This window comes from Cherax quadricarinatus, chromosome 7 (assembly GCF_038502225.1).
Source record: "Cherax quadricarinatus isolate ZL_2023a chromosome 7, ASM3850222v1, whole genome shotgun sequence".
NCBI lineage: Eukaryota > Metazoa > Arthropoda > Malacostraca > Decapoda > Parastacidae > Cherax > Cherax quadricarinatus.
The window spans coordinates 9,381,335-9,395,418 of NC_091298.1; the positions used below are offsets into that span (position 1 = coordinate 9,381,335).

The 14,084-nt window shown below is 40.7% G+C and overlaps 1 protein-coding gene across 3 annotated transcripts in view; it reads left to right on the forward strand.

Moving 5' to 3' along the window:
- The window catches only part of LOC128686756 (uncharacterized), a 35,686-nt gene that overhangs the window by 10,330 nt on the left and 11,272 nt on the right, over window positions 1-14,084 (forward strand). For all 3 annotated transcript variants that reach the window (XM_070082279.1, XM_070082277.1, XM_070082278.1), the window contains exon 2: window positions 13,610-13,818. In XM_070082279.1, coding sequence (XP_069938380.1) covers window positions 13,675-13,818 — 144 coding nt within the window. In that variant the 5' untranslated portion in view covers window positions 13,610-13,674. The remainder of the gene's footprint in view (window positions 1-13,609; window positions 13,819-14,084) is intronic.

Here is a 14,084-nt window from a genome sequence, read left to right on the forward strand (position 1 = left end):
AGGATATAATTGTTCCAAGGTGTTGAAGTTACCCTGTCTGTTCACGCATTATAAATTTTGTATGATGGGAATATCCATTAAAGGTGAAATGGCGAAAGTTCTTTAAAGCAGTCTGTAACAGCAACTATCAGTAGTTACAATCTTCGTACACGTGTACTGATTCCTCATTCTATACGACTGCTAACTTTGTTCCCACTATGCAACTGTTTCCCAGTCATATTCTGTCACCGAGTGGATTTCGTGTTGAAATTAGTCATACGCTGGGAAATAGTAGGGCAATGAGGATAACGTCAAGCATTCCATTAAGTGTTCAGTAAAGATTTCAAGGAATGGAGAGACGAAGTAAAAAAAAAAAAAATTGTATGTAGGGAGTAAATTTAGCCGCCCCGAAAACCTACTACGCTTCCATATTATATTCAGGGCTACAACACTATCTTTCCCCTCGGCTGTGGACATAACCCCGGCCATTACTTCCGCTGCCATTGTAGGCAGTCGACTAATAATATTGACTAACCGCAGCATGACGTAGTTTCTGGAGTAAGACTGGAGCGTCACTGCCGAGTCATAACCTCAGGTTGAATCAGTCTCTTGCAGTCATCCTGTTAATACTAGATAGTTTTACTCTAAAGTCGTTAATGCTATATACAGAAATTGCTTCAGGGAATAATATCCTAAATAATTTATACTAGCACATACAATTGTTAGTCTGTGAAGCATGCTAGCAAGATTGCCACACAGGCTTCTGTAGCTTATCCAGTTGTTACAAGCTCTGGTTCTCATTGTTATGTGTCGCAGTGCCATTCCAAGGCTGCACTTGAGTGCCTTCCCTGCATTTATATAGGGATCCTTCGCCTGAAAACTTTGCAATGTTTCATGGATGGTTCATGCTGGAATATTGTACTGACAACGCTTGGCATTTCTACTAACATTCACTTTCCTCCACCCAAACTTCAAAGTAATCTTTTAAGTTTTATTTCCAGGTCTTAGCAGACTAGTTATTTTAAGGTAGCTTGCTTTACCCTGAATTGCTCAACTGCAAAAAGTAATACTGTAACTACAAAATACATGGGAAGGTGGCAGTCAATCAGCACGGGATTAATTTACGTTGCTTAATTCTAGTGAAATAAGTGAACAGTGGCTGGGACGAGCCGGGTATTCTTAAACTTACTGAGCTGGGGCGGCAATGGAGGGGGGGGGGTATTCTGAAACTACTGATCTGGGGCAGGGGTAGTCTGAAACTTGCTGGTTTGGGGGCGAAAATTCTGAAACTTGCTGGTTTGGGGCTGATACTCTGAAACTTGCTGGTTAGGGGCGGATATTCTGAAACTTGCTGGATTTTTTTTTTTTATATTTTATTTAAAAAGTACATCACAGCACATAAAAAATAACAAACAGGCCTTATCTGTCAACAAATGTAATAAACTTTCCATGGCCATATAATACCACATACAAATATAATAATTATACATCATGTAACAAATATCTAATGAAAACACAAACAGTAACCAAAGTAAGGAGAGAATTGATACATACTTCCGTACTATAACTTGCTGATTTAGTGCGGTGATACGGGGGCATTCTGAAACTGGTTTGAGGTGGGTTTTTTTTGTTCTGAAACTCGCTGGTGTGACTCAGATTTACAGGAAACCCACCTAATTTTATTCCTTCAGTTAATAAAAATAAAAATAATAAAGAACACGCTTAACTGATTTTTTTTTACATATCATGATGTACACTGATACAAGATCACCTGAATAATATGCACCCCAAGGAAAAATTCAGTTATTCTTATGCAAAAATCTTTAAACTTTTTGATACGTAAATTTTAGAGGTTGGTGTTGGTGTAGAATTGAAAAAAAAAAGCCTAAAAAAAAACTTTCATAGCAAAATTTTTACTAGGTCTGCGCATGCTTCAGGTGATCCACATGTATGTTATAAAAGATTTGCACTTAATGTGTAACACTGATAGTAGTAGGCTGTCTAGTAGCCCGTGTATACGTTGACAACTAACGACAGAACACTAAATTTTCTTGAAAATAGGCATACCTGTAATTCCCGAAGACAACTAGGTGTTGGGTGATACCTAGCAGTAATTATCTGCATCCGGTGGATACATCTTTCCCAACGCTTGTTAACCGGTCGTCGCTGGATATTACAGACTTAAGTTATTCAAGTCTTTGTTTTAAGAGGAAACCAGGGGACGTGATTGTAATAGTATTGAGCCACTCCTATAGTTGTCTGGCTTTGTATGCATAACTCATTCCCCATATTTTGATGTGAGTGGGTTTGTAAACTTGGTTGTGGCGCATATAGTCCGACGTCCTACTCCAGGCGCACGCGCGAATTTAAAGGAGAGTTGTCTAGGTACAAAATGGTCTTAAAAATGGGAACAAAAGCTTAATTCATCATGGACTGTCAGTGAATGAAGAGAAGAATAAATGGGGACTCGAACAGTGGTCATGGCACGTAGCAGGTCCAACGCTGTACCCCTGGGCTACTAGGCTTTCAATAGAAATGTTTCAGAAATCACTTCTGTGATCTGCAGCATAGCAACAAATAACTTGGCAGAATAAAGTATTGCTAAAGACTTTGTGTTCGAGTTAAGGAGAATACGCAGTAAGGAACAAAGGAAGAATATGAACACCCAAAAATATTATAAATATAAAGATCAGAATAGCTTCTTTACAAGGTACGTAACGAACGAGACAGTTTGAAACTGCTCATACGGGCTTGACACCCAACCAACACAGGACCCAACTAACAAGTTCACTCAAGGTCTCAGCCCTCATACATTCTGCTCAGGAATGCCCATTGTCACCACCTCGTTTACCCATACCCCATTCTTTAAACGCCAGCCACCCATAAACACCTCCACTCTTAACTTCTGTATCACTTCGTGCCTTTGCTTTTTATCAGAATAACACTCTAAGGGCACTGATTGTGAGTCTCTCACAAACTGTATGAACTTTCCGTCATATGCTTACCAACTCTAGCCAGTTTCGCATGACTCACCTACGCCACCTACACTTCCACACGCCACCTACGTTCCCACCCACCCAATCGCCCACCCTCATATCACCCAGCTAACTAATCGCCCAAACGAGTGATGAGTGTCCAGCGATTACTGAACTAGATCGCCTTTATCACTTCAGCTCGTCCTCCTACCATACAATGGAAGATTATATTTAGGATTATTAACCTGGAATTAAGCCAGTGTCTTGCTTATTTCCAGGATGGCACCCACCTCAGTAGGTACCATAATACCTACTTGCAACTAGGTGTACAGGGGCAACAGAAATATGCCTGATGTCCACTTGAACTGGGGAACAAATCCAGGTCCACACATGCGAGCTGAATGGCATTACCGTTTGAACGTATTTTTCTCTAAAGAGTTATTAACGCCGGTGCTACTCAGTTGCCAGACGTTACTCACCTCCATCGCCCCGCCCCCATTGCAATTATTTAAATGAGCATAATTTTGATAATTTGCGATAAAGTAACCTGACCTGGAACGAGGCTGGTTGCACCTTGTACCAGTGTGGGGAAAAGGGTAGATGTGTGTGGGAGGGAAGGGGAGGACAATTGCGGTAGTGGGAGGGAGATGTTTCATAACATGGGCTTCCTTTATGATACGACTTGCATGTTTGTAGGAACTGTTGTTATGAACCAATGCGGTATATGCAATGGTTTTGTTCACAAGTAGACTGTAGCGAAAAGTTCACTCCTTTGATCTGGTGGAGTTGATTTAGTATTGTCACTTGATTTGTGCTGGGATTGTCGGGGTAATCATCAAAGATCATCTGGTCTTAGTTGTCGCGAATCACCACCTTCCAAATCGTCCCACACTTGAAACTGCGCATAATATTTGAGGTACATGTTTGTAAAGTATGTCCACATTGTCCCACACCTGCGCCTATAATTCTTATCCCCTTAATTTATGCACCCACATATAATGACAAAAAGCACAGTAGATCCTAGCATAAGCTTGCACCAACTTAGAAAGAAAAGGATGGGGAGAGGAGAGATAAAGCTGATATTATTGTTCCACGGGGCTCAGGAATATGTAAAGCCTGTAGATAATGTTTCAGGTGGGGCCAGGAGATGCGAGCACATTTACAAAAACACAATGGAGTACTAACTCAAATTCTTCACCCACGTACCTTGGTGAATAAAGCCGGACATGACTCACCGGGGCCTCTCATGATTAAGGAACGCCCTTGGAGACACCAAAACACATCACCACCTAGCACGCGTCTCTTGTTTCAGGGTAACGCCAGTGTTATCAAAGTGTAGACGATTGAAGTTTTTAATTTTTCTTCAGTTAAAAAAGGATGTTAAAAATACTACTTTTTATATTTGTATGTTACGACTTTGATGTCGTAACTTAAATAAAATGTTCCTGGCTCATAAAGGCTGCTCACACTGCTGTCTAGGAGTTATAAAATTACACTGAAAAAATACAGCAAACCTTGGGCCAGCATGTACTCGTATATTAAACAATATTAATTATTATTAGGAAGGAAGGACAAAAACTCGCCAATATAAAAATATATCTATATTAATAGTAACTTATATACAACTTATAACTACTACAAAAAAAAAAACACACCCCAGTTCACATTAGCTCACTAGCACATTGCTACTGAGGAGTTCAACAAAATAAACCAGGGAGGCTCCATGACGTACACCCACCTCTTCACTTCTGTCTGGTAGACTACCAGCAGGGAAAACAACATACAGTACTCTCGCATAAATAGGCCTCTGCATACTAGGGCCTTACAAATAAACATGAGAGCACTTAAATACAAACACCTATAGTATACACTAAAAAACTTACCAAAATTACCTACTCAAACTAACACCAACCCATGACGACTTCGCCCAGCTGCTTTCCTACACGTCCTGAACTAAAAAAGACACCTCATTTGCTCTTGTCCAGGCCAATGCCTGACTGCCAGGAATAAAACGCATTCGCTTTGAATAATACACGTCTGCTTTCAGTATACTCCCGGAACTCATAAAATATTTTTTTCTGCATGTTATTGTGTAACAATGTAGCTATAATTTCACTTTGTATTTACATCCAGTGGCGGTAGATTAAGCTATATACCCTGAATGAGTAGTGACCAGGAAAGCATAACTGGGTTCTGCAACCCTCTCAACATGATGCGGGACCTTAAAATTTTTTAAGTGCGAGCGCGCGCGCATTCGTACTTATGTACACGTGTATTTGTGGTTGCAGGGATCTAGTCTCAGCTCCTGGCCCTGCCTCTTACCACTTGTCGGGTTTACTCTCCCCATAGCCTCCTGAAGCCTGGTCATACCTCTGCTTAATTAAACCTGTGTATGGATCCTTCACTACATCGTCGTCAAGGACATCCCACTTGGTGACTACACCGAGGCTGAGAAAATACTTCATGACATGCCTATGATTCATTTGCTTTTAGCGTCCGAGTGTTCTCTCTAGATTGGTCTATCCCTCTCCACTGTCAAACCCTCTTGAGTATTTTGTATGTGGTTGTCTCCGCCTGGTTCTTCATCCTTAGTCAGGTTAAGTTCTTTTAGTTTCTATAAATAGTTCGTTCCCTTAACTCTGACGCTAGTCTCACTGCTAACCTCTGCATCGTCTCCCGTGTCTGATAGTCTTTAGCAAATGTTTATATACCATACTGGTGCTGCTTATTCCAATATGGGCCTGATATGTCATCTAAAGGGTCGTTTATGATTGCTGAAGATGCCTGAGAACTAATCTTAGAGTTGCCAAACGAGCATTTGCAGCAAATGTTATTCATTTCATGTTCATCTCTGACGATATGCTCTGCACTATGGTCATTCCTAGTTTTTTTTATTGAGGTTTGCCGCCTCTGTTAGCAGAGTCTGTACTCAGTTTCCGATCTTAGTTTCCTCACTTCATAACTTGCCTTTGCCGGCGTTAAATTTCAGTAATCACTTGTCTGACCACTCCTGTGGTTTGTTCAGGTTCATCTGTAGCGTCTTCATCAGTTTTTATTCTTATTTAACATCTGTACAGTGATACATCATCTCTGGGTATACAAGTCACATATACCAGAAAGAGAACAGTCCCAGTACTGATCCTTGTGGAACCAAACTTGTTACTTTCCCATTACGACACCTCTTCTAAGACAGTTTTATTCCCTAAAATACTCTTTGATCCTAAGGTTATCCCAGTTACTTGAGCTATATCAAATGTATTCTTGCAGACAGGATTTGCCATCTCTAAATCCATGCTGGTTGTTTATTAAACCACATTTTATGGATGGTGCATCACACACGGATTATCTTCTCCATTACTTTACATATGCATGGCAATTATCCTGGCCCCTATTTCCAATCGTATGTGCAGCTCCCCACAAGACTGTTTCTCGCGAGCCGCCGCCCTCTTCCTCAAGTCTTACCTACTGTTGCACCGTCGTCTTTCATTTGATGTTGCCGTTGTAGTTGGTTTGATTCAGATTTGTCTTGTTAGTCTCTCGATTTCCTACTCGGGCTTTCTTCTCGCCCTTGTGTGTACTCTTCTTTTTTTTTTTTTTTTTTATATCTTGCTTTTCTTTTCCTCTGCTTTCTGTATTTTTTTCCTTGTTGCATTTCATTTTTTTTTCTGTTCATCTTTACTTGAATCACAGGCTTATTTTTTATTTTTCTCCTTCACCCTGAAATTATTCTTGGTTTCCCACCACTTTCTGGCTAGGTTCTCTATCTCACTCGTTGACTTTCCTTCCAGTTTTTTTTCTTTTTATTATACTGCAGGCATTTATATCCTTGCATAGTTTCCACTATGTGATATCTAATTTCTCCCGACCCTATCTGCTATTCTAACCTTGTTTACTTTCACTATAAATATTTGAAACTACTGTATGGACCATTGATGTCCGGAGGCCTCTCATTCTGTTTCGCTTACATCAGATTATAATGGATCGTTTTACTGGTTCATCGTCTCTTGTCTGACATGCTGAGTTTGGAGTCGCCACCTCCATCTTAGCCCTCCGCGTTTCAAGTCCCCCCCCCCCTCTGTCTGTCTTGGACCTTGGTCTGTCTCCACGCTAATTTTTAGCAGGTAGGTGCGAGAGATCAGAGGTGTGTACACAATGAGTAACTGTTTCACAATAGTTGGCGGCAGGAAATACTCGGCTCCGATGTATGTATTAGTGTATTCACACGAGCAGGACACAACATCCGTGAGGAGACTACAGTCAGAATATTAGAACACTTGTTTATGTAAAATGTCTCTGTTCCTGAGCCAATTTAGTATCGGCTTCTGCATGGAGACCGCAGTTATTATATTAAGAAAATTAAGAGTTTGCAGGACCTGTGAATAAGACCACCAGATTAAAAATGAAAAAAAAGCTAAGAGGCTCTTGACCATAGCTAAGCAATTCCCATTGGTAATTACCAACAACTGGTAGTGTAGAGTGCATGGTAGCAAAAAGTATGGAAAAAGTTGCTGCAAGGTTCCTCAGAATTCCTGTGGTTTACATAATACAAGGTTACTAGGGAAAGTTGGTAATACCTGGCTAACCTACATCACACGGTGTACGAAATATTATATTTAGATTTATTTAAAATATGTAACATTGGCACATAATTTGGTGACACCTCTTGCGTGTACAATTTTGGGAGCCATGTGGCCTGGTGGCTAAAGCTCCCGCTTCACACATGGAGAGCTCGGGTTCGATTCCCGGCGGGTGGAAACATTCCGACACGTTTCCTTACACCTGTCCTGTTCACCTAGCAGCAAATAGGTACCTGGGTGTTAACCGACTGGTGTGGGTCGCATCCTGGGGGACAAGATTGAGGACCCCAATGGAAATAAGTTACAGTCCTCGATGACGCACTGACTTGGGTTATCCTGGGTGGCTAACCCTCCGGGGTTAAAAATCCGAACGAAATCTTCTCTTAACAAATTCTTGCTATTAATACTTCACTGTAGTTCTCAAATACAATGGTAATAGTCAGTTACTGGTTTTATAGGTTCTTTTTTTTTTTTTTAAATCCTCAGTTCTAAAAAATCATTGGGTTATTTACTAACTGAAGAGAATGTCAGAAATTATAAAAGGTACCTTCTTGGTCATTAAATTTGTGCTAGAATATTGTGTATTGGACCTCTGGTGATTATAAAAAGCAGTTGCTAAATACCATGCAACTCGATAAAAAAAATCTTGGGCTTCAACATTTAAATTTTTGACATTTTTAAATACTGAATAAATTATATTAGTTTCACAGTGGTGGAACTTCTGCAACCCAGGTATGATCTGCAGTGCCATACTAAACTTTTATGTTCCCTGAAGGAGGGTACTTGGACGCTAATCAGGACTGCTTATGATAGTACTTGTACGTACACTCTGTACTTGTACACAACCGTAGTTGAGCTCTGGCTCAGTCACCACTGTAAGCATTTAGCTTATTCTCAGTGGCGGATCATTTCAAAATAGTTAGCGCCTGATGCGTAATTCATGTAATTTTGACGGATGATGGTGGGTGAGGGCTCATCCCTGGCGGTTGTGATAATTTTATTCGGTAGAAAATTGCATGATGGATGTGGGTGGGTGTGAGTTGGACCTAATAGCTTGTGCTACCAGGTCGGTTGCCGTGTTCCTCCCTTAAGTCAATGTGACCTGACCTGACTAGGTTGGGTGCATTGGCTTAAGCCGGTAGGAGACTTGGACCTGCCTCGCATGGGCCAGTAGGCCTTCTGCAGTGTTCCTTCGTTCTTATGTTAACTGGGGTTTACTCCCCCCATCCCCCCGCCCTTGGATTTCATGGGGGTGACACCAACAATGCCACCTCGGTGACACCAACGCTAAGCGACGCCACTGCGTAACAGTGATGCTTTGTGCACCAGTGTGACATGTTTATCGTGAGTGGTAAACATAGTGATGACGAGTGACTCCATACATAGCTGGAACCTTGAGTGTCATGAAAGGATCATTGGTTTGTGATTGCCTGGTGGCACGGTGTAAACTAGTTTACCTAAACAGTTGGAAGAAACCTGTGCGTCCATACTAAGGTTCAACGTTCACTAGATTGGAAAATGTCAGTAATTGGTTCTGAGGTACACAGTGTGCACTGATGCACTTCATTATATATATACTGTAGATAAAGATGTTCGTAGAGGCCCGTAGGCAGGCATTCGACCTGCACCGTAGAAACACTCGTTTATTTTGTTACTGGTCGTAGTACCCTTGTTGCCTTGCTCCGTTGGGTTGAGCAATAACACTTTCGGCGGCTAACTCTCCTTGGGCACAGGCAGCCTGCTGGTGTCTCCACCAACAGTTCTGGAAGACCCGGCTCCTTTCTGGAAATTGCCATCCAAGCTTACGCCGCACTTTGCACCATTCTTACCGACTGCATTAATGTACAAAGGGACTGATGTTATGCAAGACAGGGATATCTTTAACAGCTACAAGCCTGGTCCAGCAACTGAAATAAATTTTTTTTTTTCAAAAATGTACACGTGTAATTTGAAAAGTCCTTAGTATGCTCATTATTTCAGGCACGCTTAGACCAAAACTATATACATATTACTAAAAAATATTAAAGAACATAAAGGGGAACGGAACTATATACATGTACAGGTAACCCGCACATCAACACATCAACCAGATAACTGCTGCAGCATATGGGCGCCTGGCAAACCTGAGATTAGCATTCCGATACCTAAGTAAGGAATCTTTCAAGACACTGTACACCGTGTACGTCAGGCCCATACTGGAGTATGCAGCACCTGTTTGGAACCCGCACCGGGTCAAGCAGGTTAAGCAATTAGAGTGCAAAGGTTTGCAACAAGGTTAGTTCCAGAGCTAAGGGGAATGTCCTATGAAGAAAGGTTGAGGGAAATCAGCCTGACGACACTGGAGGACAAGAGGGATAGGGGAGACATGATAACGACATACAAAATACTGCGTGGAATAGACAAGGTGGGCAGAGACGAGATGTTCCAGAGAGGGGACACAGAAACAAAGGGTTGTTACTCTTGGAAGTTGAAGACTCAGATGAGCCACAAGGATGTTAGGAAGCATTTCTTCAGTCATAGAGTGGTCAGGAAGTGGAAGTCTGGCGAGCGATGTAGTGAAGGCAGGAACCATACGTAGCTTTAAGACGAGGTATGATAAAGCTCATGGAGCAGGGAGAGAGGACCTAGTAGCGTTCAGTGAAAAGGCGGGGCCAGGAGCAGAGTCTCGACCCCTGCAACTACAATTAGGTGAGCACATAGAATGAAAATTTGACGTTTTGGTCCGACTTGGGCCATTAACTAGTCCCAAGTCGAACTGAAACGTTGTCAGTTTCATTCTCCTATGCGGGTTGTGCAAAAATATTATATAGATGCAATATTTATGCTTATGAGTCACGTACAAGGTATGAATAGATTAATTTTTTATTTTGACAATTTACATGGTTGTACAGAGGAATATAATAGTTGGGTGTACATGCCAAAATAGGAAGTTAAAAATATTTTAAATAGAAATTAAAAGATTACCCAGTGAAAAGGACAAAATGATATTTTTTAAACTTAAGCTAAGATTTGCCTTGGGAGATTCATGGGAAAAAATGATTTGAGTGGAGCGAACAGCGTAAATTGTGAGAGTATATTACGTAAGATTGAGTATATTGTACCTACTGCCTACGGTTTTTCGAATTTTAATGGGTGGGGTGGTGTTATTAAACATTGTCGGCTACCATAGCAACATTCTAGTTCAACATTAACACATACCAGCCCATTTTGGAACCACTATTATTCAAGAGCAACAGAACTTTTTAACTGGAAGCCCGCAACATACTAGGCAAATCAGAGCAACGCAAGAGAATCCAATATGTACCTGCAGAACCCATGCCTGAACATCTTTATGGCTTCCCACAGACGCGCATGCCTGGTATCCCACGTGTCCTGTTGCTTCAGGCATAGAAAGGTTCTCCCACAGATTAGCTGGTCATCATGCCATTCTGGTGACCTCATATTTACAGCCTGAATGTAAAAAAAAAAACCACATCTTTCAATATTTCTTTTTAACTAACGTACCCACAGAGGCTACCATTAATATGCTGAGATGGAGGCTCACTGGCAGCCACAATCTCGCATTACCTCCAGAATTTTCAGTCTAGTAGACCTGTTAAATGTAAATGTTACAAAGTTTTGGAATGGCAATGGACAGCCTCCTCTCACTGCTGTGCTTGCCAACCTGTTCATGGATGACTGAGAAATTCAGTACCATTATTCCCAACACTTTCTTGTCTTAAATCATGTTTGATATCTTGGTAATCTGTCCCAGATTTTGTAATATGCAGGACCTTCTCAACTAAGTCAACAAAGGTGAGCCATATGTCTAGTTCACTTTAGGACTTAAACAAGAATGAAGATTCTTTCCTTGACGTCCTCCTGTGCATGTCTTCGACCAACATGATAATCTTGTGCACTTTTACTCACACCATGTCATTTGCACCAAAAAAATTTTCTAATTTGTTTCTTCTTTATATAGTTAAAAATATCTTCAGGCTTTTTCTTGAAGATTGTACATGTATATTACAAGCCTTCACGTTTTCACATACCCTTTTTCTTCATCCCGGACCACAGGCTCAAGGCCTTAGCCATCGTCAGTAAACTTGAGGAATGGGAGGCATCTATGTTCAATCCAAGGAAGGGGAGGTTGTCCCATTCCTTGGATCAGGAGCTTCCTCGCAGGCATCCGAGTACTTTGAGGACCCTCCTCCAACAGGAATTGTCACTCGAGACTAATCAGTTGAGTGAGTGAGCTCACATCCCACCCATCAATCAGTCAATCAAGTTTATTCTCTATAAGGATTACAATGTGGAGTTTACAGATTTTGGTTATTGTGTGGTTTACATGTAAAAATACTAATTACAAAGGGGGCCACTAGGACACCTAGCACGGCTAGGCATTTCGGGCAAACTTAAGATTAATTCTTAACCCTAAATTATTACAAATTATGGAGTAAGTTGACTAAATACTAAGTGACTAATACTAGTTTGTGAGTTCAGAAATGTGAATGCTTTTGTTTTGGCACAATACATAGTTTCTATATTGGAGTATCACAGGCAAACTTATGACTAGTTAGGAATCATTATTTTAAGATTAAGATTCGTATTTCTGTGCTTAGTCAAATGGATGAGTGAGTGAGTGAGTGTAAGTGTGAACCACCATGTGGTTTTTATGTAGTTAGTTGACGGGGTGTATCAGAGAGATAAGATGTTTTCTAACGGTAGTTTTGAAGGTGATGAATGTGTCTGCAATTCTAAAGTTTTCAGGTAGGGTGTTCCAGATTTTAGGGCCTTTGACATGCATTGAATTTTTGTAAAGGTTTAGTCGGACACTGGGAATGTCGTAGAGATATTTGTCTGGTGTTATGCCTGTGGGTCTTGTCACAACTATCAAGAAAGCATTTTAGGTCAAGGTTAATATTGGAATTTAAGGTCCTGTAGCTGTAGATTGCACAGTAGTAAGTGTGGATGTTCTGAACAGGGAGTAAGTTTAGATCTATGAAGAGTGGGGGGGGGGGGCTGTTGCCAGGGATTGGATTTAGTGATTATTCTTACTGCGGCTTTTTGTTGGGTTATTATTGGCTTCAGGTGTGTTGCTGCAGTTGATCCCCAAGCATAAATAGCATAGGTGAGATATGGATAAATGAGTGAATGAATGGCATAGTGTGAGAAGGGCATTTTGCGGCATGTAGTATTGTATCTTGGAGAGAATCCCAACTGTTTTGGATACTTTTTTTTTGCTACGGGTTGGATGTGGGTGCTGAAATTCAGGTTGTTATCGAGGTATAGGCCTAGGAATTTGCCCTCATTATGTCTGGCAATTAGAGTATTGTCGATCTTAATGTTAAGTTGCGCAACACCTGCTCTGCTACGAAACATAATAAAGTAGGTTTTGTCAGTGTTAAGTGTAAGTTTATTGGATGTCATCCAAGTCAATATTTTGAGCAGCTCCTCGTTAACAATGGTGTTGAGGGTGGGAAGATTAGGGTGAGAGATGACACGTGTCATCAGCAAAGAGGATGGGTTTCAGGTGTTTGGAAGATCATTGATGTAAATGAGGAAGAGCAGGGGACCAAGGACACTTCCCTGTGGAACTCCAGTATCAAGTGGCCCTGTTGATGATGCTGTGTCTTTAATGGTGACATACTGATACCTATTAGTAAGGTAGGATTTGAAATGTGCAAGCACATGGCCTCTTATACCATAATGGTCAAGTTTGTGGAGTCAAAAGCTTTTCTTAGGTCAATAAAAATTACTAGGCCATGGCCACTTGTTTTTAGGTGCTATACATTGCTTTGCTGTGTAGCTTAGTGCAGCTGGTTGTGGAGCACATTAATAGTTTGCCCATGGATTAGGCATTTCTGCTTTAGTCAGTTTTTATGATTACTGGGCTGCCTTTAGGAATGACAGAACACACACTTTTGACATTTAATGGCATTTTTAATTAATGCTATTTATTTTAGCCTGGTATGATAGTATTTATTTGTTAATTTATTTTTTCTTTAACATTTTTTTATCGAGAGTCGAATGATCTACATAATAAATGCTCTAAAATTTTTTAAAACTACCTTCAGCCAGACTGTTGTATTTTTTCAGTGTGCAGTACTAGTAACAGCAACAAAGGCAGAAACTTCTAAAGCAGTTAATATACAAACTTGAAGATGGTGTCTCATTGGACTATTGATGTGGTGGTGATGCTAGCACTGGTGTCTGCAGCATCAGCCCTCAAGTGCTACAAATGTAAAGACTGTGCTAACCAGTCTGCCCAGGTTGAAGAATGTTCTTATAACTATGATACCTGTATGGTTAGTAGTCAGTCTAGTTCTTACTGATGTATAATTGTCATTTAACTTTTTTGTTGAATGTGGAGTTGACGGAGATAATGTCTGGACAGATCATTTTTTCTTAAGTAAAGCTATTTGTCAATTTGTTTCTAATATAATTAATGAAATTAGTACATTAGGAATACATGTATACTGTATATATAATGAATGTTATATTCATGGGGGGAGCATTAAATCATAGGAGTCATACAGTGCCTGGGGTTAATGGAAAGCATTCAGGTTTGTTT